Source organism: Budorcas taxicolor, chromosome 16, assembly GCF_023091745.1.
Source record: "Budorcas taxicolor isolate Tak-1 chromosome 16, Takin1.1, whole genome shotgun sequence".
In the NCBI taxonomy this organism is placed as follows: domain Eukaryota; kingdom Metazoa; phylum Chordata; class Mammalia; order Artiodactyla; family Bovidae; genus Budorcas; species Budorcas taxicolor.
Genome location: NC_068925.1, coordinates 72,113,252 through 72,138,403, shown reverse-complemented (window position 1 = coordinate 72,138,403; position 25,152 = coordinate 72,113,252). Strand labels below are relative to the sequence as shown.

The 25,152-nt window shown below is 44.0% G+C and overlaps 2 protein-coding genes across 3 annotated transcripts in view; one reads left to right on the top strand and one right to left on the bottom strand.

Annotated features, from left to right (window-relative positions):
• Positions 1-13,936, top strand: part of PPP2R5A (protein phosphatase 2 regulatory subunit B'alpha) — a 69,039-nt gene extending 55,103 nt beyond the window's left edge. Inside the window, exons 5-13 of the mRNA XM_052653409.1 lie at positions 548-678; positions 1,195-1,254; positions 2,181-2,289; positions 3,088-3,141; positions 9,217-9,267; positions 9,552-9,671; positions 9,752-9,879; positions 10,906-11,007; positions 12,742-13,936. Coding sequence (XP_052509369.1) covers positions 548-678; positions 1,195-1,254; positions 2,181-2,289; positions 3,088-3,141; positions 9,217-9,267; positions 9,552-9,671; positions 9,752-9,879; positions 10,906-11,007; positions 12,742-12,874 — 888 coding nt within the window. The 3' untranslated portion in view covers positions 12,875-13,936. The remainder of the gene's footprint in view (positions 1-547; positions 679-1,194; positions 1,255-2,180; positions 2,290-3,087; positions 3,142-9,216; positions 9,268-9,551; positions 9,672-9,751; positions 9,880-10,905; positions 11,008-12,741) is intronic.
• A 1,217-nt stretch (positions 13,937-15,153) lies between these two features.
• The window catches only part of PACC1 (proton activated chloride channel 1), a 32,876-nt gene continuing 22,877 nt past the window's right edge, over positions 15,154-25,152 (bottom strand). Inside the window, exons 4-9 of one of the 2 annotated variants that reach the window (XR_008200727.1) lie at positions 24,822-24,973; positions 22,396-22,538; positions 21,070-21,214; positions 18,367-18,474; positions 15,635-16,567; positions 15,154-15,419 (exon numbers count right to left, since the gene is read on the bottom strand). Coding sequence is in view for 1 of the 2 variants with exons in the window: in XM_052653640.1 (XP_052509600.1) it covers positions 16,406-16,567; positions 18,367-18,474; positions 21,070-21,214; positions 22,396-22,538; positions 24,822-24,973 (710 nt within the window). In the remaining variant the exon portion in view is untranslated. Of the gene's footprint in view, positions 16,568-18,366; positions 18,475-21,069; positions 21,215-22,395; positions 22,539-24,821; positions 24,974-25,152 lie in introns of both variants that reach the window. The other variant, XM_052653640.1, reaches the window with a different exon arrangement.

Here is a 25,152-nt window from a genome sequence, read left to right as displayed (position 1 = left end):
ACTTTTGCACCAATCTAATAACAATCCCAAAGTACAGAACATGAAATTCCTTGATGACTTCATAGGTAATTGTATTTTATAAATAGATTTTTATTTTTTGCTAAGAAAATCCAACTTTTTATTTAAAACACAGTAATATAAACTTGTTTATTTAACAATTTGCAGTCTACAAGCTTAAGATTCTAAAAGCATTTAAAAAAAATCTCAGATTTCAACAGTTTAAAATTATAAGCTATGTTTAGTAGCCAAGAGTAGGACAGAATTTTAAAATGAGTAGGAAGGCAAAAAAAAAATTGCACTTTTTTTTGAAGTGTTTATTTGATTTATTGTGCATTCTTTTTCAAAATGAAATAAAAGAAATACTCCGTAAGCTTTAGTGCCATTCTTTAGTGCCACTTGTTTAGTGCCATTATTTAGCAATAATAAAGTCAATCTGATAGGGTGCAGAGTCTTTGTAAAAAATTTAAAGATTTTGTGGGAATCAAAATTAGAGTGAAGTGTTAGCTCAATTATTTTTAAAAAGTAATTTCTCAGATTTTTTTTAAAGCTCCTGGAGCTTTTTGATAGTGAAGATCCCAGAGAACGTGACTTTCTGAAGACTGTTCTACATCGAATTTATGGGAAATTTCTTGGATTAAGAGCATTCATCAGAAAACAAATTAACAACATTTTCCTCAGGTATATTATTTGTATATTCATGTATAGCACTTTTTTCCTTTCCATATTTTTTTATTCCAATTTCTTTAGGTTAGTTTTTAATGTCTGAAACTTACAAACTTAACTGATAGTAGTTGAGTCATTTCTAGCCTATTTTGTGGATATCGTTTGATTGCATCTAACTTTTTCTTGTAACTTCTCATCTAAGTGGATAGTACTAATGACAGTTTTTAATAGATAATACAAATGTTATTCATGGTTAAATTTTACTGAGAGAAGAACTTGTCTGTTTGAGCACTTATTTTAAAAAATCCTGTATAAATACTGTTTAAATCAATAGCTCTTAAAGTATTTTCAGTTGATGTTCTGACAAAGCTAATTAAATATATGTGGGCCCTATCTTGACTACTTTATAAATGAAATCATTAAGTAGGTGCTTCAGATTAGGGGGTTTTGCTTTAATCTTTGTACCTTCCTGCATCTTTCATTCAGTTTAGTTTTCTGATATTTTTCTTTATGTCTTTCTTTTAAATTCAGGTTTATATATGAAACAGAACATTTCAATGGTGTTGCTGAACTCCTTGAAATTTTAGGAAGGTAAGTCAGTTTTTTTTTCTTTTTAAGAATTAAGTAACTTTGAATGTTTTGTGTATTAAAATATTAGCTGGGATTAGAGAAACTATTTCACATTTTATAATTTGAATATACAGTATAAGGCATAATTTCTCAACTGAATTCTTACTGTAGCTTTTTAGGGGGTCAGCATATTAAAGTAGTGCCACACAAAGCATCTGTTTCAGAGTAGACTTCCTGCTTTTGAAACTGTGGCATATTTTATGCCTAATCTTGCCAGACCGCCTCAGAAATTTCCAGGATCTGATTGGGAAGAGATGAAATAAGCTATAGTGAATTTTTGAAGAAGTTACAGGAAGTTACATTCTTGTTCCAATGTTGATGGACCATTCCCGTACATCTGTTCTTTTTAGAAGAAATCTATAGCCTTTGATTTTAGTTCTATGAACTTTTTTGCCTTCTTGTTCACCACATAGCAGTATTAACCTGAGAGTTTAGACCCTCTATTTAAAGAATGGTTTTAGTCTCCTCTGTTAATATTTAGGGAATGATTATGGAGAGAACTGTTCTTAATTTCAGAACTTTCAATAAAGTAAGAGAAACTACCCGTTTACTTCAGAATATATTGAAAATTCTAACAATATTGTGATACTGACTCTCCTGTACTTTAGAGAAGAAAAATAAAGGCATCAATAAGTGATAGGCTTTATAGAAAATGTAAAATTTCTTACTGGGACATTAAATTGGCAGTTCTCATTTTCTTTAGGGACCATTGTGTGACTTAGAGGAACAGGCTTCCTAGTGATAGTCTGTCTAACTTAGGTTGCGGATAAGTAAGTCATTCAACACCAGGCCTGAAGCAAAGCAGTTCCTATGTACTTGGGGATGTACTAACTTAGAAATAAAGTAGTAACTACGTAACCCTTCCCCTGCCTTTTTTTCCCCTCCAGTATTATCAATGGCTTTGCATTGCCACTGAAAGCAGAACATAAACAATTTCTAATGAAGGTTCTTATTCCTATGCATACTGCAAAAGGATTAGCTTTGTTTCATGCTCAGGTAAGTAGCAGATTTCAGGTGAAATGAACATTGTTTCAAAAACTGATATAAAGGCAGAGAAACTGAGAAATACTGAGGTGGCAGTTTTAAGTATACTTAAGCAATTTGCTTTGTAAGTTGCCCAAAGCAAATTTTTAATTATATCATAATTTTTAAAGCACGATGATATTTAGTATTCTTAAATAAGCTCAATGCATTTTAAGTATAGATATAGGAAAAATCAAGTTGTTTTCTAGTCCAGGCCCTGACCTAATTAACTGTGTGACTTTGAATACATCCCACATATTTGCAGAATGTTCTGTCTAGCCTCCATGACCTAGTTAGAGAATGATTTTGGTTTCTTCTATTAACACTCAGAGAATATCATATCAGTATAGGCATACATGTTAGAAACATGCTAAAAAACTAAAATGTTAGCACTAGACTTATTTCACTCAGCTTTATTTATCTGTTTGTTTAGTGGGCTATGGTTACATTTTTGATTTATAAGACAAAGACAGTTACTTTTAATTCCGCAAAGAACTGCTCTACCGCCTCAGTAATATGGAAAGATTGATATGCCCAACTACATTTTCTTTAATATTTCAGTTAACTTAATATTCAGAAGTTACTACTAAAAAAAGGACATCTTTTTTAAGTAGAACTTATTTACATAATTATGGGTATATTTACTTTTATATATTGCCATAAACTGAAGTTTATTAAAATGAAGTAGTTTTGTTAGCTAAATATAAAAATCCTGCATTACTAAATGTTATTTCATTCAGTAACATTTATAAACTGTTCCTTTCATTTTAGCTAGCCTACTGTGTTGTTCAGTTCCTGGAGAAAGATACAACACTAACAGAACCCGTAAGTGTTTTACTTATTTTTATGTTTTTGGTCTACATCATAGCATTTTATTTTAGCTTCCTTTATACTCTTATAGCTCTACCAAACAGTCGTCGTAATATATTTTAAATTAAAATCATTTGGAAGAAGAAAAGTGAGGCTAATCTGTATTTAAAGAATAAGAATGGGATGGCAAGTTCTCATGAATTATGTGTCTTAAATAACTTAAATATAGGTTAAAATTAATACATAGTAGTTAAGATGTGTGATGACAGGCTCAGATGACTACAGTGAAATCATTTATACATTTATTATCTTCAATGGTAATCTTTTCATCTTCATTCACCTTTTAAAATTAAAACATTAAAACATACTGTAAGGATTCCAAATTTCCTTGAATTTTCCTTATATTTCCTTGAATTTTGTTTTATCTTTAGAAATAGGATTTTCCCTCTTAGCTATGATAAACCATGTGTTTCCTTGTCTTTAGTGACTGGGCTATAATCTTGGAGTAAAGATTATTTACTTTATGAATCAGCACAGCAATTCAGTCTTAGAATTCTCCTGCTTACTAATTATCTATTAATACAAAGATTCAGGAGAGAATAAAAATTTTACCATGAAAATTGAAGATTGAAGAAAAACAAGAGATAAGTTTAGGGAGAAACAGAAAAGGATAAACACTTAGAAAACAACGTTTTAACCTTGGTGAATATAAGTATTCTGAGAGAGTGTTTTCTAGGTATTCTAAATCTAAATAGTTAAAGAGTTCTTGACGAATAGCACAGGGTTTGAAGGATTTAAATTATGTGATTTTCTTCATATTAGAACTTTCTGAGGCTAGGGACACTTGCAAAAATTACATACTTGGTCCTCCTTTGACTTGAGTTTTGTGTGTGTAAAGGAACAAAAGGTATTTTTCCGCTCGCTGATATTTAGAGCTTTAGACTTTTTAGATTTGCAGTTCTTTCTGAAATAGCTAAAAACAGTTTTCAAAGACAAATAGAATTAGAAGCCCAATACTTACATGAAACCACATTAACCTCTAAAGTGGATTAAAACTTAATAGAAATCCATGATAACATATTAGAATTTAGAAAAAGAAAGCCCATAATATGGTTTATGCTTGGTGGCTAATAAACAGATACGCATTAAATATGGTTAAGTTAATATGGAGTGGATTTCGGAGATTGCTGATATCTTTTTAAAGAGTGAAAGGTTAGGGAGAGGGATGAGGGCCAGACATTTGAGTTAGGTGAGTTAATAGCAATAGGAGCAGCATGAGGAGGTAAAATGTCCAAGTTGACAAAGGAAAATATTTTTTAATACATTAAGATCTGCAGATAATAGAGATCTTGCAATTACTATTCTAGGCCATCCTAGCACCGAAATTATGGCCATAGTACTTGGGTTTGAGCCCTAATAATCATTGTCTAGAAGCCTGGCATTCATATCAAAGCTTCCTACAAATTGTAAATAAGTCAGAGGTTTGGTTGGTTTGTTACATTCTTCGTGTTCCTAGATCTTGTATTGAAATTATTTTATTTTCCAGAATGGAAATGACTTTATTGTTACATCCATTTATCAAAATAATGTGTTAATTTGATTCACATAAGACAAAACCATAAAGCATAATGTGAAGGAATTCCTTGAAATTCCCCTAAAGATAACCATACAAATTGGTGAATACATTGCTATGAATTTTTTCTGCATGTATGTTTGTGTGTAGTTAAAACAGTGGGAAATGCTGACTGGGTTTTTTCACCTCTCAGTATAACATGGATATCTTGCCATATTAGTCTGCTTCATATTTTCGTTGGTAGCATCAAATTCCATTGTATGGATTGACATATTTAATTCATCCTCAATTCATGGACACTTGAGTTATTGGCGTTTTTGTTGCTATTAACATGTCGCTGGGTATGGAGATGTTTTAATGTGTTGAAATTATTCTTTGTCCTGTCTATAGTGTTGGCTTACAAAAAAAATCTTAATGTGTGTATTAAATTATCCTCAGAACTGCACACCAAAAAAAGATAAGGTTTACTGTATGTAACATTTTTAATAAACCAAGTTATTGAAATTAAAACCTGTTTCTCGGTCAGAGTACAGTGTGTTATGGTGCCTATTTCCCCACATCAGCCGGTACTGAATACTGTTTTAAATTTTTGCTAGTCCAATAAGCATGAAATATTTTAATTGGATTTTAAAAATTATCACAGCCATACTCTTATAAAGTTATTGGTCATTTATATTTCTGTGTCCTTTCCCTACTTTTAAGCCTTTGCCTATTGTGTTTTGCAAGTATTTTTTTTAACCATTTGGAGTTTTCCTTTTAACTTGAATATACTGTTCTTAATATTTGCCTTTTTAAAGAACTAAAGAAAATTTTTAATGTTGGGAAATTTATTCATCATTATAGCTTCTGGCTTTGGTGTCATGCTAAGTAAAATCCTTCTACCTTTTGAGATTATAAAAACACTCTCTTATGTTCTAGTTATTTAACGGATTTAGTTTTTACATGTAATAACTATTCCATCTATAGTGTTTTTCTAGGGCTGCCATGACAAATTACCACTGTCTTGGTTTAAAATGACAGAAATGTGTTCTCTCACAGTTCTGAAGGCCAGAGTCCAAAATCAAGGTGTCAGCAGGGCTGCCACGCGCTTTAGGGGTGGTTCGGTTCCTTGCCTCTTCCAGTTTCTGGTGTCTCCAGGCATTCCTGGTTTGTGGCTGCATCTCTCCAATATCACATTGCTGCCCGTTCTTCTGTCTCTCCTCCAGCGTTATCTCTTATAAGGATACTTGTCATTTTGGATTTAGGGCCCATCCAGATAACCCGGAATGATTTCACCTTGAGATCCTTAACTTAATTATATCTGTAAAGACCCATTTTCCAAATAAGTCACATTCATAGATTTCATAGAAATTAGGACATGAACATATCTGATTGCAGGCCACCATTCAACCCACCACACTATTGGAAACTGAAGTTTTCATGTGACAAGGGTAAGAAATTGTATTCATTTTCTATTGCTGTGTAACAAATTGTCACAAAGTTTAGTGGCTTGAAACAACAAGCATTTATTATTGGATAGTTTCTGTGAGTCAGGAATCCAGGCACAACTTAGCTGGGTCCTCTGCCTCAGGGTCTCTCATAAGACTGCAGTCAAGGCGTTGGCCGGGTAAAATCTCAGATGAGGGAGGAGCTGCTTCTGAGTTCACGTGATGGTTGGTGGTAGCATCCAGTTCTTCACATACTGTTGGACTGCTGCTCCTAACTGGGAGTTGGCGAGCAGCCACCCTCCGTTCCTTGGTACTTGGGCCTGTCTGGCTTCCCAGGTGGCATTAGTGGTAAAGAACCTGCCTGCCAGTGCAGCCAATGTAAGAGACATGGGTTTGATTTCTGGGTTGGGAAGATCCCCTGGAGAAGGGCAGCACAACCCACTCCAGTATCCTTGCCTGGAGAATCCTGTGGACAGAGGAGCCTGGCTGGCTACAGTCCATGGGGTCACACAGAGTCAGACATGACTGAAGCAACTTAGCATGATGGGCCTCTCCAGCACAGCAACTTGCTCTGTCAAAGTTTGCAAGACAAGAAGGCCCAGGAGAATCTGTTCATAAGGTGGAAGTCACATCTTTTCTAACTTTCCCATCGAAATGACGTTCTGTCCCTTTTGCCACATTCTGTTGGTTAGAAGCAAGTCCCCAGGCCAGTGCACACTTAAGGGAAAGGCTCAACTACACAAGAAGATGAGTGCAGGAAATCAGGACCATAGGAGATTCTTTCAGGCATCTGCCTCCCACAGGAGCGACATTTTTTTTTTCTAACTGGTTCAAGTTACCACCAATTCACTGACTAATTTAGCTGTTTTCCAGAACTGAAATGCCACCTTTGTCATATATTAAGTCTTGTATATACTTGAGTCTGTCTAGACACTCCTCTATGTCATATCTTTTCTGTCAGTTTCCGTGGTAATACCTTGTTTTAATTATTATCTGATTATTATAACTGATATTTTGTTTTAAAAGGTATTGATTTTTATATATTTATCTTTTATCTAACCACATACTGAATTTTCCTACTCATTTTAGTACTTTTTCAGTTCTTTTAATATTTATACACTTAGGCAAGTAAGTATAATTCTGGTATTCCTTTCCAGCATTATTTATCAAATTCTTCTCACTGGATCGGCTCCAGAACAGTGTTCTTCCCCAGTTTTAATTTGAATGAGTGTTCATTATTGGACGAGACCAATAACTATAAACTTACTTAAAAGGCTGTCAAAGATTTACCTCTACCAAAGCACCCAAATGTTTTACTGCCTATTTCCAGGAATCAATATATAAGTTGATTACTGATGGTTTCTGATAAATTCTTAGTTCAAGCTTACAAAATTGTTATCAAAATAAATAGTCAATCAAACAACTGTTCAAAATCTTTTGAGATGATCATATAGTTTTTGAGGTTTTTTTCACCCCTTTTAACCTATAATGAGTTGAATCATTCTGGAATTTCTGGAATAACTTATGGGGTAGATAGTATTATTCTGTTAATATACTGTTCAGTCACTGAGTCATGTCTGACTCTGCAACCCCATGAACAGCAAGCAGCACGCCAGGCCTCCCTGTCCATCACCAACTCCCGGAGTCTACCCAAACTCATGGCCATTGAGTCGGTGATGCCATCCAACCATCTCATCCTCTGTCGTTCCCTTCTCCTCCTGCCCTCAATCTTTCCCAGCATCAGGGTCTTTTCAAATGAGTCAGCTCTTCACATCAGGTGGCCAGAATATTGGAGTTTCACCTTCAATATTAGTCTTTCCAATGAACGCCCAGGACTGATCTCCTTTAGGATGGACTGGTTGGATCTCCTTGCAGTCCAAGGTACTCTCAAGAGTCTTCTCCAACACCACAGTTCAAAACCCTCAGTTCTTCGGCTCTTAGACCAACTCTCACATCCGTACATGACTGCTGGAAAAACCATAGCCTTGACTAGATGGACCTTCGTTGACAAATTAATGTCTCTACTTTTTAATATGCTGTCTAGGTTGGTCATAACTTTCCTTCCAAGGAGTAAGCGTCTTAATTTCATAGCTGCAATCACCAGCTGCAGTGATTTTGGAGTCCCCCAAAATAAAGTCAGCCACAGTTTCCACTGTTTACCCATCTATTTGCCATGAAGTGATGCGACTGGATGCCATGATCTTAGTTTTCTGAATGTTGAGCTTTAAGCCAACTTTTTCACTCTCCTCTTTCACTTTCATCAAGGGGCTCTTTAGTTCTTCTTCACTTTCTGCCATAAGGGTGGTAAGTTAAGTCACTCAGTCGTGTCCGACTCTTTGCGACTGCATGGACTGTAGCCCACCAGGCTCCTCCGTCCATGGGATTTGTCATCTGCATATCTGAGATTACTGATAGTTCTCCCGGCAATCTTGATTCCAGCTTGTGCTTCCTCCAGCCCAGCATTTCTCATGATGTACTCTGCATATAGCAGGGTGACAGTACATACTCCTTTTCCTATATACTGTTACATTCAGTTTAATACAGATTTTTACAACTGTGTTTACTTGAATTCATGACTTCTTGTCTCACTGTATTTGGCTTATCAAAACTGTGCTAGCCATGAAACAAATTTGGAAGCTTTCTGGCTTTGGGGGGATGCTTCATGATGGTTTAAAAAATAGGAATTATCTGTTCCTTAATTTTTCCATAAAATAACCTCCTTTCCTCACCCCACCAAGTCATTAGCTCATACTTAGTAGGAAGTAGCCCTTACTACTCTTAAAATTATTTATAAGTTTAATTGCTAACTATGTCAGTCTTCCTGCTTCATGAAAATCAGGGACCATCTTGGTCTTGTCCATCAGTGTGTCCCTGATCTAGAGCGGTATCTGGTACAGAGGCGCTCAGCAGGCATCTGTTGAAAGGGTAAAAGCCTAAATAAAGCTGAGCAGAGTGAGGGGAGATGCAGAGGTACTGAATAATACTCTGCTACTTCAGAATGAATATTGATATTGTCACAGTTACTTAAAATTTCCTGAGGTTAGCCAGCTTCATTGCTTAATTCATGCCAAATTTTTCCCTTTTTTGAAGGTGATCAGAGGATTGCTGAAATTTTGGCCAAAAACATGCAGTCAGAAAGAGGTGAGTTTTGTTTAACAAAAACAGTGCATTTTATTAGAACGTTTCAATCTGAGGGCTATACACCGTGCTTCCTTGGGTTGCGGGTATCACCACCACTACCTACCAAGCGGGCACTGTTCTGTGGGGTTTAGAGAAACTTGGTGGAAGAGCTGTCCATTATGGTAAGTTGCATATACTGTCAAGGTATTTTTCGTCCACTGTTAACCTTCTCATTTGTGTTTTCTATATTAACATCATATAATTTGTCATATTATGTTTCTTAAAAGAAAATTTTTTTAACCTAGGTGATGTTTTTAGGAGAAATTGAAGAAATCTTAGATGTCATTGAACCAACACAATTCAAAAAAATTGAAGAGCCCCTTTTTAAGCAGATATCCAAGTGTGTATCCAGTTCTCATTTTCAGGTATGGTGTTTTCAGTGAAGCCATTTTTATTTTACACTATTATTTTTCTTAGTTTTGATGTTTCTGAATGTCTTTTTTAGGTTGCAGAAAGGGCACTGTACTTCTGGAACAATGAATATATTCTTAGTTTGATTGAGGAGAATATTGATAAAATTCTGCCGATTATGTTTGGCAGTTTGTACAAAATCTCCAAAGAACACTGGAATCCGTAAGTGTCTTTTATGTTGATTGTGTCATTTTTGTTTTTCTAACGTCTTTGTCATTTGATCTCATAACCCATACATAGGAACCCTATACAGATTTGGAACTCCCAAGGTTAACATCACATGGTTCTATTGTGCAGTGAGTTTTATGAAGTTGTACATATATGTGGGTCTGTATGTTTGTTTGTTTGTAGCAGAGAAAGGTTTATTGCAGGGCCAAATGAAAAGAATGGGGTGGCTTATCCTTAAAAACTCTGAACTCCTGCATGGTCTTAATTTTTGTTTAGAATTGCAAATCTAAGGACTGTCTGATAGGACATTCTGCCAGTATCCAGGCTCACATCTCAGCTGGCTTAGCCCAGGCAGAAGCGTCAGTGCTCAGGGTCACGTCAGTGATGTTTAGATTGCGTATGTTCTAAATTCTGTAACATCCTTATCCTGTTGTCTGCTTTTCTTCTTACAAGTCATAGTAATTGCATCTTTTCCAGCTGCTTTTAATGCTGTTATTCAGGATTTGTGATAGTAGACTCTAGAGTAGTCCCTGTGTTCCCTCATAGCTCAGTTGGTAAAGAATCTGCCTGCAGTGCAGGAGACCTGCGTTCGATCCCTGGTTGGGAAGATCCTCTGGAGAAGGAAATGGCAACCCACTCCAGTACTCTTGCTTGGAGAATCCCATGGATAGAGGAGCCTAGCAGGCTACAGTCCATGGGGTCGCAAGAGTCGGACACGACCTGGTGACTAAATCATCAAATCAGACTCTAGAGCAGACAGGAAGCTGGCCATAACATTTCTAGGGTTTAACCCAAGCATGACACAGTGGGAAGGACATGAGTTTTGGAATCAGATAGACTATCTCTGCTACCACTGGCTGGGTGACCTTCAACAAATTACTGAACTTCTTGAGCTTCAGTTTATCCTCACTAGTGGATTGACTGAGTCAGTCAGTGTCAAACCCATTTCAGAGATGATAGTGATACGTTTCCCATCTGTTAGTAGCATCAGTAACCCAGCACTGGCTTGTTTCCTTTTAGGACCATTGTAGCACTGGTGTACAATGTGCTGAAAACCCTCATGGAGATGAACGGCAAGCTTTTCGATGACCTTACTAGCTCATACAAAGCTGAAAGACAAAGGTATTTGACATTTTTAATTACAAAGTTAACTGTACATTTTAGATTACTTGAATGTGATTCAGTCCAATAAGGTATTCTAAGTTAAAATTATGTTTAAAAAGCCAATTACATCAGCCATTACAATTTGAACATCTCAGGTGGTGTTATGGTTTAGAACCTGCCCACCGATGCAGGAGACGCAAGAGACACAGGTTCAAGCCCTGGGTCAGGAAGATCCCTTGGAGGAGGAAATGGCAACCCACTCCAGTATTCTTGCCTGGAGAGAATCCCATGGACAGAGGAGCCTGGTGGACTACAGTTCATAGGGTCACAGAGTCAGACACGACTGAAGCAGCTTAGCATAATAAACACTTGATGGGCTTCCCCGGTGGCTCAGGGGAAAGATTCCGCCTGCCAGTGCATATGAACAGAGGAGCCTGGCAGTCCAGGGCGTTGCAGAGTTGGACTCAGAGATTAAACAATAACAACAACAATAATAAATACTTTAAAGTCATATGCAGGTAAACTCCTAATGGTTAGATTATGATTTTAATGTGGATCATAAATTCTGATCTCATTGTGAGCCTTAGACTTCATCAGTCTTGGTAATATCTACATTGTGAAATACATTTTATATTAAATTTTAAATACTATTTTAATCAGTTTTATTTTTACATTTATGAGAATTGATTTTGTCCACATGGGCTTCCATAGTGAGCTTATTCTTTAACTGTTCCTTGCACAATATTTAAACTTAAGGTGGACAATAACTGGTGTACCTGAGCCCATTTATTTCTAATAATTGTATCACCTATTACGTTTGGAAAAACTGATCTATTTTGATTTTAAGTTCTTAGTCCTGGTTTTCTGGTGTCAAGTAGGGAAAGGATCTCTCTTCTTCAAAGTCATCCTAGTCCATCAACAACTAACTCAATGCGTTATTTATTTTAAATAGCACCTTTCAGGCAGGAAAACAAAGTAGGCAGTTAAGAGCCCTGGAAGCAATAGGAAGAAGGAAGAGATGACTGGGATCATATGAAACTTACATTGAAAAATGCATATTTCACATAACTAAGACTGATCCTGTATTTCACTATCTGCGTGAATCAGCACTTTTGTCCCCTTAAAGCATATGTAACTGTGGAACTGTAAGCCTGTGGGTTTTTCACACATTTATATAGCCCTTCAGAATAGTAGTGTCCACATTATTCAAAAATGTTCTCTTTAGAACTGAAATTAAGTATTAATAATTGAAGCAACATGTTTTGAGTTTTGTGGGGTTAAGAGATTATTCACACTTTAAAGTTTCCATCTGACATGCAAGAGACAAGAGATAGTAAGACACAGACTGGTCGGTAGCTTAGAGATGGGATGCACAAGGATGTGGGTCCACCAGGAAACGACCCCAGACCGACTCGTGGCAAAAGAGCGATCGTGACGACTACAGCCACTGCATGGGGTTTACGTGACTGAGTCCACGTTGAGTGGTTTGTCAGCCATGAAGCACTTACAGTGGCCGTGGTGATGGCGATACATTTCAGTTGGTGCGGGAGACGCACAGACATGGTTAATTACGCTGAGAGTAATGGCAAATAACGCAGTGCCCTAGGTAGACCTGACTCTCAAATGCTTTAGGTGGGGGGGTTTAAATGAAATGTGAGGCAGCAAGTCTGTTTTCCAGCAAACTGCCAAACAGCATGTTTCTTCAAGCTATGAAATAAATTTCTAACTACAAAATTCTTGCTTTGTTTAAAGGGAGAAAAAGAAGGAATTGGAACGAGAAGAATTATGGAAAAAATTGGAGGAGCTAAAGCTAAAGAAAGCTCTAGAAAAGCAGAACAGTGCTTACAACATGCACAGTATTCTCAGCAACACAAATGATGGATAAAAAAAAGCCTGCCACCTCTGTTGGCTAGGCAGTTTTGTACTTTTTTGAAATATGTAAAAATTATGAAACAAACCTCATCAGTATAATTAAAAGGCCAATTTTTTTTCTGGCAACTGTAAATGAAAAAATATATGGACTAAACATAGCCCTATGCTGTATCATGGCCACAGTATATTGTAACCCTTGTCTAATCATTGATTTGTGTCACTTCTGAAGTTTCACAGAAATGAATGAACTTTCTCATCAATGTGATGAGTGAAATAATTACGGGATTGGTAGGAATCATGGCTTGAATCCTGGTTTTGGTTGTGTTGCACATAGGCGTAGTAGTCTGCTCTGTATATTTTTCCCTTTGATAATGTGCTTTTCACATCGCTGCAGACCTTAGTTACATCCTAGGAAAAAGACTATTTCCTAAAACTAAAACTAAGGTGTAATTCTTATCCTTCCCTTCATCTCTTCCAGAAGTATGATGGAGGGAACTACTTGCCCTAAGCCTTCCTTTTGATATATTACTGTACTCTGGAATTTGAGCAAAAACTTAATTCCAGGCTTTAAAAAGCACAAATTATAAATAAAAGCTGGGAAAGTAAACCAGATTTCAGATCAGTCCTTATGCATCTCCCCCCTCATCTGCAACTCCCCAGGGTGATGAGCACAGACTAGTGGAGGCAGCACAGTGAACACAGCCTGCCTCTCTGTTCATTCCTCCTCTTCCTCCCAAAGGCTGAAGGCAGGGCCTTCCCAGGCCTCACAGCCTGCCCTTCTCCGGCCCCTTCTGACAGGGACGGAGGCTTTGAGTCCACGGTGTGGTGGTGCAGAGCGCGTGTTGTCACTGCCTGGCTTTACTTAAAGGAAACGCAGTAGGCTTCCTCTGTAGGGTTCTGAAAAGGCGGCCTGTAGGAAGTCATGTATGTTTTTACTTGGTCAAGTATTTCTCACATTTTATTATCAGAGTACCATTCCAATCTCTTAACTTGCAGTTGTGTGGAAAACTGTTTTGTAATGAAAGATCTTTATTGGGGGATTGAGCAGCATTTAATAAAGTCTATGTTTGTATTTTGCCTTACGTCACCTTTGCTTTTTCCAGCACTGAGTTGAGACATCCAGAAGCCCGCCCCCTCCATTCATTCATATGTATGTACATACATGTATACACAGAAAACCTGTAAGGCAAACTGCAGGTTGTATGCCAGTTAAAGAACAGAAAGACTGTGTGCTAGAGACGAGTGTTCCAGCCATTTCCCAAAGTTTTCTATTTTACAGAATTTGTACATAAAATTCTAAATTTGAGGATATCTCTCCATCTTCCTTTATGTCCCTTTATGTTCGCAGGATGGGTTTAACTTACCTTAAATGTGTATACATACACAGACAGTGTTAACTAAAACAGACCCAGGAGCAAAATCTCAAAATCTGTAAGTAATGGCACTGTTTTTTATGGGGGGCAGGGAGATTGTGGCAGAATCAGAAACTGTTACCAGGCTTTCAACTACTGATACCTGCTTCTGCTCTTTCACAACCATAAAAAACTAGCAGAAATTCTAGCACATTCTTCCTAGGTCACTGCGAAGGCAGCTCATTCCACTCACTGTGGCCCCAGGAGAAACTTCCTTTCGGGAATTGGCTCATATTTTACACTGTTTCTAAGTGGCAGCCTTACCACAACCATCCAGACCCAGTGTTCTTGCCCAGTGCTCCACGCTAACCCAAGGCCCGCTAGGATTACTGACAGCTGGGGGCAGCACAGGCAGAAGAAAAGGGATCCTACTGCTGAACACCACAAAAGGCAAACCCAGCCCCCCTAGAAGAGAAGGCTGGGTCTTAATGTCTTATTTTGCTGGTCTAAGCATATATCCTTTACTAAGAGCAGCTAGAGCAGGTTTTGACAGGCTGCAGTTAACAGCTGTTAAAGAGCTAGAAACGTTCACTTCCGACCTAGGTACTCACTCTAAAGCATATCCAAGAGGTCTCTCAACTTCCTAAAGTAACAGGAAGTGCAGTTTCAGTATGTTCATTGGAGCCAATTTTGTGAGATACTTAGTATGAAAATGGTGTGTCAACTTTAGAAATACTTTAAAAATACACACACTTGTTTTTCAATACTGTTGTTAATGTAAGCTTCTATGCCAGGCTTTGCATTTGCCTTACAGAAAAGTGTTACAAGACCTTGGTTAAAGTTGGTATGCCTGCTTCAGTGCCACAGAAAAATAGCACAGAGTATTTCCTTACACAAGTTCACTTTTAATAATTCAACCAAAAACCACAGTTTCTTGCTAAGTTAGACATGAGATTAAAATTGGCCCCCTCATACATTGGAGTTTTTTGAATTACCTAAAACCAAATTATGAAATTGAAGAAATACTACCCAAGTCCTCTCTGGATGCAAAGGTCATGTAAACAGTTTAGAACTCCGCAAAATAATTTCCAAAACCTTAAATCAGTCAGTGGCTACCATGTGAAAAATACCCAGACGGTACTCCTTTCAGGCTAGGCTGAAAGCTCTGAGGGTCCATGCTGAGGGTGCCTTTCTCAGATGGGTGGGCTGCAGGACAGAAGAGTTAACACAGCTTATTCACAGAGCTTCACTGCCACTTCCTGCCCTTCCCTGCACGTGCTTGTGATGTACCGTGGGAGTCCAGGCTCACCCCCCCCTTTTATTTGGAGGTCACGGGATAAAAGCATACCAGTGCCTACTGATGGAGCAGATGCGCACACTGGCTCACTGATTCCTTCGGTATCAACCTGACTTTTACTCACCTGTTAATGAAATCATCAAATCACTGAGGAGGGACCTACTCTGCACACATGTCCTAGTGCTTCTGCATGTTAATCACGCCAAACTCATACATGCATCAGTCAGTATTCTAGCCAGACAGGTAGGTAGGTGGCTGCTCAGTCCACAAGTGATCTAATTACTATAGTTTCCACAGTAGTTTTAAAAAACAGTCTCATTTAATACTTAACACATGAGTGAGTGTGTCAGAGACTCGCACATGGCACCAGAGATAAGAGGGGTTTTGTGTTTCTCATGAATAGCACACTGGTTGGTTCCACACTGTGATCGCCGCCGCCGGAGAGTCACCAGTGGGGCAGAAGAAAGTCACACACTTTTCTGTTGATTTAAAAAAAATCTCAAGGAGAAAACCTACGATCAGAACCTTAATCATCCTGTTGGACCTTAACTATACACCAAACCAAGGAAGAAGGAAGACGGCTTCCACAAACTTTCAGAAAACTGGATTCTGAGTCCATCTTCCATTTGACATATTCATGTCATATGTCACAAAATGTTCATTAATAATTTAAATACTTAAATAGCGTTTAGGTCATCCACTGGATCTGTTCCACTGGGCTCTAAGACAGTCTCGCTGGGGGGCCAGGTTAGAAGCTGCAGTGTGACAGGCTAGCCCCTGGCAAAGCCCATTTTCTTCAAGTGAGGACTGGATCGTTGGCAACCTGGTTTACCAAAGGGGAAGTGATGAAAACTTCCATCAACTCGGGCAGTTTCTGCGAAGAACATCGGCAGCTTCAGCTTACGTGGTTTGTTGGCTGACCTCTTTTCTTAAGGTATCGCCTCCGAATTTTGATCATCCATTTCACACTCAGTTTGGCAAATTCTGCAGCTTTAAATAATGCCAAGAAGGCCCCACAGAGAAGAGCAATTGTGTTCCAAGGATTGGCGGTGATTATCTGTGAAATGGAAACAAACACAAGTTTCTCAGCTGGCTTCCATTTTTGATTCTCAGTGTTACTGTCAAAGAGCCCCCCAGATTACTGGCACAACGAGAAAAACAACCGGTTTTTAAGACTGCCATAACTTGGGACTTCCTGGCTGTCCAGTGGTTAGGACTCCGTGCTTCCACAGCAGGGTGCACGGGTTCGATCTCTGGTCAGGAAACAGATTCGGCATGCCACTTCGTGCAGCCAAGAAATTATTAAATTGCCATAACTCTATACTTTGTTCACAGCTCCAGTTTGAGGAGAAAAATACTAGCCCCTCTTGATAATAAAGTGATCCTGAAAGAAGAAGAAAAAATTTTTTTTCAAAAAAGCTCTGCACAAATAAGATAATCAGTGCTGAGTTTTAAATTTCTGGCCTAATTCACAATGCAACCTTGCTTCCAAACAACACTGATGGCCTGCAGGCCAGGACCCCCCGACTCACCTGCCCTGGCTGCTTTCCGGAGTCACTGATGCTTCCAGGCCCTTCACAGCTCCCGCTGACCACTAAGCCAAACCCTCTCAATGTGAGCAGAGAGATTTCTCCCACAGTCTGCCCTGGCAGTTCCTCGCGGTCTGCAATTACTTCCTTTATGGCTTAGGTGGTCCTCTGACCCACTGAAACTCCTTCAAGGCCGAGGTCACGGCTTGTACGTCTGAGTTCCCCGCTTGGTCAACACACAGCACTTCTAAGTCCCAGTTCAGCAGGGGGACCTGGGGCTCATCTATGAAAGGGGTTACTCCACCACCACCATTCAGGATGCCTATGGACCTGACGGACGACTTAAGTCAAGGGACCTTGAGCTCGGCTTTACGTGGCCCGCGATAGGACTTAAAACACTGAGCACAGCAGGTTAGAATGCGCTTGATCACACACTTCCCCTGTGGAACTAAAGGCATTCATTCTTCTATGCAGCGTCTTTTATTCAGGGGGTCCGCACACACTTAATGTGTGCATGGCCCAGCCAGGCCCACAGCTAACAGCGTGGTGGGATCACGCACCACGTCAGAGAGACCCTCCGGGTTTGAGCCTCAGCTCTGCGATGTCTTCCCCCAGCCCACAACTGCATGAAGATACTTTATGATGATTTTAAAACAAAAACTGCTTATCAGATACGGGACTAGCTCTGGGGGATGGCGTCTCAGGAATGTTCTGGCAAAGCTGTCCCATTACTCCTCCCCTTCTGAGACGGTGAGTCTAGAATCTGACATTAATTGATGCTCTCTTTAATTTCTGATTAGTTTAATTTCTTTTTTCTTTCTGGCCCCACGCCACAGGGCAGGTGGGATCGTAGTTCCCCAACAAGGGATCAAACCGTCGCCCCCTGCATTGGAAGCATGGAGTCTTAACCACACTGGACTGCCAGGGAAGTCCCCTGAGGAGTACCTTTCTATTTTGACTAATGACAAATAAAAGATTCTTATTCTACAGAGAAGCAATAAAACAAACAACAACGGCTTCCAGCAGCGGTGACTAGACGATTAACTTCATGCCTTCTACTCCAGTCACCCATCACCACTGCTCAGTGGCTACTCCAGACTAAGCACCGTGCTGCACACTTAAACGGTGAACAAAGACGAAGCCCCCGTGTTCACAGGGAAGACGGTCCAGCGCTGAAGACGAGATTAAACACAAATGAAAGAGAACGTGCATGTCACAAATACAAGCGGCAGATCAGCGCTACGGAAGGAGATGAGGGCGGCCCGCGAGGATGAGCCTAAACAGCTCAGGTAGGAAGCTCACGGTCAAGACCTTAGGCGACACTCACATCCTGGACTTTCTGGATGAAAGGATCTTTCCATTCAAAGACCACAAAAAACAACTGAGCGCTTTTCTCGGCCGCGGGTCTCTGGTCAATGTAGTTAACCACACTGGTCTAGGTACAGAGGAGAGAAAGCAGTGTTAGCGCCTTTGTGCCGCCCTGGCCGGGGCTCCAGGGAAGGTCAGGGCAGTTTAGGGGATCTGACACCCTGGCTCCCCTCGCTCCATCTTTTGGAGGCAAAGAGACAAAAACCTCCTCTACACCATGTCCTGAGACTGGTCCCAGAGCCCAGGCTTCAGCTTGGTTCCCATAGAATCTGGAGTACACAGTGGGTGTTTTGGACTGTCACTGAAATCTGTCACTAGATACCTGTGCCTGCTAAGTCACTTCCATCGTGTCCGAGTCTGCGACCCCAGGGACCATAGCCCACCCAGGCTCCTCTGTCCACGGGATTCTCCAGGCAAGAATACTGGAGTGGGTTGCCATGCTCTCCTCTAGGGGATCTTCCCCACCCAGGGATTGAACCTGTGTCTCTTAAGTCTCTGGCACTGGCAGGCGGGTTTCTTTACCACTAGCGCCTCCTGGGAAGCTAGATATCTGTACTCCTGATTAAATCATTTTCAAAGTACTGTGTAAGGCTCAACTCACAACATAAAGATCTCACATTTCAAAATACTTGACCTGAAGAGCTGAGTGTTAAACCCTTCCAGTCTTGCAGGACAAAGTGCAGCCTCACAGACTGGCCCAGCTGAGCACTCCCTGTAAACAGTTAGCAGGCGTGCTTGGTGAGGCCTGGTTACAGCAACTGCAGAGGCTGGGAGGTGAGATGGAGAGCAGACAGGTCCCAGGGGCAGAAGCCTGGCTGGGCCATCATCTGCTCTGAGCCTCTCCTTTACACTCATCAGTTCAGTTCAGTTCAGTCGCTCAGTCGTATCTGACTCTTTGTGACCCCATGGACTGCAACACGCCAGGCTTCCCTGTCCATCACCAACTCCCGGAGTTTACTCAAACTCATGTCCACTGAGTCGGTGATGCTACCCAACTATCTCATCCTCTGCCGTTCCCTTCTCCTCCCGCCTTCAATCTTTCCCAGCATCAGGATCTTTTCAAATGAGTCAGTTCTCCTCTGCACTCATAAACAGGACAAAACGCCCATCTCACTGAGCTGTAGCAAGGCTCTCGTAAAACAACACATAGGAAAAGCATTTTGAACTTTACAACATGATATAAAAACAAAGAAAATAATTTTAAAAACATTTTTGTTCCAAGGAGTGTTCACATCCCTTGCCAAAGACTTCCCATGCAGCCAATGCTGAAAGGCACGCACGCCTTCCATAGCGCACAGGCTTGCGGGGTGAGGGGGCTGGCCCCCTGGTTTCAGATCACAGCTGGAGCTCCCAGGGGAGCCAGGGAGGCCTGTGAAGATCTAACCATAAGGTGAACACGCCGAGTCTCCTTTCTCAGCTGATTTGGGGGCCAGATAAGAAAGAACTTGTAGAGTTCTTGGCAGAAAAGTGTGGTGTAAAAATCTAGGCGATGACAACCATCTTGCAAAAGAGAAATATTTTAAGGACCTACTGCCAGGGGGTCATCACCACCTATGGCAGGAAAAAAAAAAAATCCTGTCTCTTAAAGGAAACTGGCTTTAAGCCTTTCCCAAAGGCCTCCCACCTGGAGAAGTCCTAGGACCGTGGTGCGGGCAGGGGCAGACCCAGAGGAGGCCCTGAGTGCCTGGCTTCCGTTGGCCCGTCCGTCAGCTGGAGTGGGTTCTCCTACTTCAACCTGGCCCCTTCCTAACGCTGCCCCTCAGAGCCCAGCCCAAATGGAACTCCTCCACGGGGGAGCAGAGGATGCGAGAACAGAGCCTTCTCCATACCCCTGCAGACCCCCAGCCACCGACACACAACACACGGGGTGGTCGGGCCCTGGGCGTGCATGCCGGCGGGAGGACTGAGCCCCCGCAGGGGCTGAAGCCGAGGCAACCCCAGGGTCCCCTCCCTCCACCCCAGCTCCATGCCTTTTCCCAAGAGCCTCTCACTCTCCTGCCTGGATCATGGCATGCTTTCTGGCTGCAGGTCAGAGGGCTGAAAGGTTTCCTATCACACTTCCCATGAGCATAGCATTCTGAGCATGTACCCAACACATTTATCACTCTTACAAGTGACATTACTATCACTATCATAACGGTACCTGTGTTTTAAAACACTCAGAAAGACAAAAAGAATGAGATTTTTTTTTTAAAAAAACCAAACAGATTAGAATGAGATTTTAAAAATATAAAAAGAAATTTTCCTCCTGTGTCCCAGTGGGTCACCATGCACCTAACACTTCAGAGCCCCTCCCTGCATCTGACCTCTGCCCTGCGAATAGTCTTTTTTTTTTTTTTAATGCAGCTGCCAGCTATGGGGGAGGGAGTGGAGCAGAGCTACAAACCAGCTCAGATCCAGCTGGACCAGGCACTGCTCTGTGAAATGCTCCACCGTGTGCCCTCTGGGAGCCACTGGGACAAAAGCAAAGGGTCTGGGACAGGACAGGCCTGCACAAGAAACACGCAGCAAATCCCCCAGCGGCGAGCCCACTCACTTCCTGTAGAACATCCACTCACCCTTCAGACCCCGGGGTGAAGCTGACCCCTCTGAGAGGCTTCCCCGCACGCAGGACTCAAGGATGGACCCAGGGACGGTGCAAGGTGAGCCCAGCGCCACCTACCTCCTGCCGGAACTCCACCGCCTCCCGCCCGTCCTCCTCCTTGGTCTCCACCAGGGACATCTTAACCCAGGTGCGGAAGCCCCCGGAGAACTTCCAGCTGGAATAGGCACTCTCACAGGCCTGCATGAAGCCGGCCCTGTCTGGGCTTGGAGAGCAGAGAAGGAAGGTCCGCGTTAATCAGGCAGGGCTCGAACTTAGCCAGACAAACTCCAGCCCCTACCGCAGCCAGCTCCTCTGCTGGTACTGGCAGGGTGCGGCCCACCCTCTCCTTCTTCACGGCTGGAGGGGAAGCTGCCGCCTGCCTCGAGGCCGAAGCGTGGTCCCTGGAGCTCCCAGCAGAAGCCCCCCACCCTACCCCCTCCCTGTCTTCCCCACCACCTGCTCCCAGCAAAGAGGCCTGCAGACTGGGCTGGGCCCCCCAGCACCCTGGAGAACTCAGCTTCAGCAGCCCCGGGGTGCCCTCCCTGGCCATCAGCCTCCCTAAAGGCCCGGAGAGGGGAGGAGGGTTCCCTTGGGAGCTCTCAGCCAGAGGAGGCATCTGCAGCGCCCACCCAAGGGTCACAGAGCGCCCACGGCCAAGAGGAAACCGCAGCGCAGTGCTGAGAACGCTCAGAGGGGTACAGGGAGGCGCTGGGCAAGGAGGGGACGCGGCCCGCATCTGCAGGGAAGGGAGGGGAGCTCCAGCTAGAAGAAGGGGCAGAAGAGACCCCGAGCCCCAGGACAGGGCCACAGTGTGACCAGCAGAGGCAGCTCATGGTCACGTCAGCCCGGGGGTGGAGCGGCAGCCTCCTTTCGGCCACGGCTCCTTGAAATGGAGCCGCCGCACCTGGAGGACCCAAGTCACCAGCCCCTCAGGAACCCCTGCAGGACACGCTCCCGCCACCCACGACCACTCTGGGCCCCAGAGCCGGCGCAAGAGGGGTGTCCCAAGATGTACAAGAACTTGCACCCTCCCGCTAGAAATGGGTGGCAAGGGGGCACTGGGCCGTCCCTTAGGGCCAGCCCCCCCGTCCCAGGACACAGGGGAAACGCAGCCCAGGGCGGAGGCTGGCCGCCTGGGGCCTTACAGAAACCGGGCAGCTCCGGCCTATCCTCTGCAGCGCCGTCAGGGAGTGGGGGACCCAAGTGCCCACCCTCCGGGGCGCATCCAGCTCTGCGTGTGGGGTCAGAACACCCTCCCAGGCTCCCCGGACTTTCTCAGGGGGCTCTCCGTCTGCCCGGCGGCCGCCTAGCGTCCCAATTCCCCGCACCTGCCCCCCACCCCCAGCCCAGGGATGCACACGGCTAGAGTGAGATCCCGGGGGTCAAGCGGGCTCTGAAGGGCACCTGTGCAGGAACTCCTGGAAGGACGAGAATAGCAGGTAATCGATGGCGCTGAAGTCCTCGCTGCTCTGGTTCAGGCGAAACTGGAGGAAGACCAGCTCCCGCTTCTGCACCTCCCGCGGCCCCCGCACAATCAGGGCGGATTTCTGCAGAGACAGAGAGACCAGAGTGCCAGCCTGGGGAGTCGGGCACACGCGCCCACCCACCGAGGCGGGCTCTCCAGTGGACCAGGCCTGGGCAACCCAGGACGCAGGAGTCTCCTCCCGGGGCCAAGGCAGGACACACCTCACAGGTCCCACCCCAGGGGCGTCACCGGGCCTCGGCAGGTGGCCATGCCTCTTGGGGGAGCTCCACCGCGGCCTCTGCTCCTTCACCGCTCTGCCTGGTGCGGGAAGGGACGCGGGGCCCGGGGACCAGGTGCCTCCTCTCTAGTCCACGGCTATGGATGGCAAGGAGCCACTTGGGGCTGGAGGCAGTAACTGCAGTCAGCTTCCGTCTGCACGGAAACAACTCTCCTTTCGAGCCCTCATTTCATGAATTTCTATGATATTCAGTTGAACTCTAACTATTGTAACAAATCCAACCAGCCTGGACGGGTGTGGGCCACGATGACTCCTGGTAAGCGTCCCACTCAGAGGGGAGCCAAGAGGAAGGAAGGCCAGGGAGCCGGTATCCACAGCGCCATCTAAGTGGGCACAGGCTGGTACCCAGGGAACTAAGACAGCGGGGCATCCGGATGGTGTCTGCACTGTACTATCCAGCTCCTCGTTCAAATTTCTTACAGTTCTTTTCATTTAAATTAGCTCCCATTTCCTGGAGTCAATTCTGTCAGTTCCTCTCCAGCCTCTTCTGCTGTTGGTCTCCTGGCGACCCTGAATTCTCCATTCTGAGTGTAGGGTCGGGCTGACTAGCGCGGGTCTGGGGTGTGGGCTTCCTCCCAAGCGGGGCTCTTGCAGGCTGGCCCCGGCCTGGGGCTCACAGGGAGGACACCCCGAGGCAGTGGGCTGTGCGGGCCGGCGGGCCAGGCGCTCCACGTCCTCATCTCCCATAAAGAGTCCTTTATCCCAGCACTCTCCTCCTCCTGCCGCGGACATCCCGTCTCGAGTTCTGCTGTTTCTCTCTGCTGACCCAGTGCCCAGGCAGGAACCCCCACCCCAAGCTTATGCAGAGAAGGGCCCTGGGGCCTTCGCCCAGAGCAAACACTGTCCCCAGAAGCCCTGCGAGGGCTGCAAGCTGGGCCGCCGGGCCCAGAGCCAGGATCCCAACTTGCCCAATGGGCAGCCTGGCTCTTCGTGATGAAAGAGAGCTGGGAGTGGGAGGAAAGCCTTCACCACGACAGCAGGGACTCCGTGGCCCCTGCTTTCGGGAATGGGCTTTCCCTGGTCCTGCTCCATAGATCTGATCCAACGGGCTGTTTATACCTTACACCAGTTCCTCAAAATCTCTGCTCCTCCTATCCGTTCTTGGTTGGCAGGGTTATTATCGATATTGTACCTTACTCTATCCTGTGCAGGAACGGGAATCATTTCAGCAGGATTTCAGGAGGAGGTCTAGAATACATATTAACAAAAAGTCTCAGAGGAATTCTTTCATCTCAAGGTCCACCTGGGGCCTCTATATCACCCAAGGGGCAGGTCCTGCTCCGTATTCGACACGCGAGCTGCCTCGTCCAGCCAGTCCTTCTGTCCACAGCTTCGCCATCTGCTACCCTTTGGGGGCCCCTGGCTCTCCAGAGACACCTACCTGTGGAATTTTGCTCAGAGGAACCAACAAGCATGCTGCTAACTCCCTTTATGTTTTGGTGCAGAGTTCCTCTGCCTAGAAACCCTTTCCTTCCTCGTTTTGAGCTGGAAAACTTAACGTAGCCCTGTCCTTTTGGAAACAAGGATACGGGATGCAAAGGAGAGGATGTAAATATACACAGAATTCCTTCTTTGCCTCCAGAACCCTTGTAATCCACTCTCCGGCTGAGCTGAGCCTCCGTGACGGCCGGGCCAGGGTCCTTGTTCCTGGACCAGCACTCCTTCTCACAGGGGGCCCCGTTATTCCAGAACACGGATTCCCAGGCCCCGACCCCAGGAACCACGATTCCAGTGGGCCCAAGTGGAACCTGGAATCTGTATTATCAGAAACGATCCTGGCAGTTCTGTTGAGCACTCGGGAACGGGGCCCGCCTGGCGACATCACACCAGTTTCACTCTGCAGCCATGCCTCCTTCCATCCACACTGAGGGAATCGCAGAGGGTCACTCAGAGAAGGATGAGGCCCCACTGCCGCCCTGGATGCAGGCGAGCCAGCCACAGCCAGACCCCAGAGGACAGCCTCATGTTTGCTGTGGGTGAGCGCCCACACCAAGGGCAAGGGAGGCTAGCTGGCAGAAAGAAGATAGGGACCCTTGGGGTACGCACTGCCCAGGAGACGAGCATTACCAGGGTCTGATTGGAGAAGGGGTCCGTGTAGTTGATCCTCTGGGTGGTGCAGTTCACGTCTCCGGGCTGTCCGGGGCTCCTCAGAGGTGGGATGACCTCGTAATAGTGCTTACAGCTGAGCAGCTGGGCCTGACCAGGGTACAGGGCGATGCCTGGAGGCGGGACAGGGAGAAGTGAACACACGCCTAAAACCATGTCATGCGTATTTTTTCACACTCATCAATCACCTAAGTCCAGGACTCCCAGGGTGACTGCAGAGGAGGAAGAAAAAAAGGGCTGTTTACAGAGGATGGGGAGCCCCACGCCCTGCCCTCAGAAAGCCCCGCTCTCA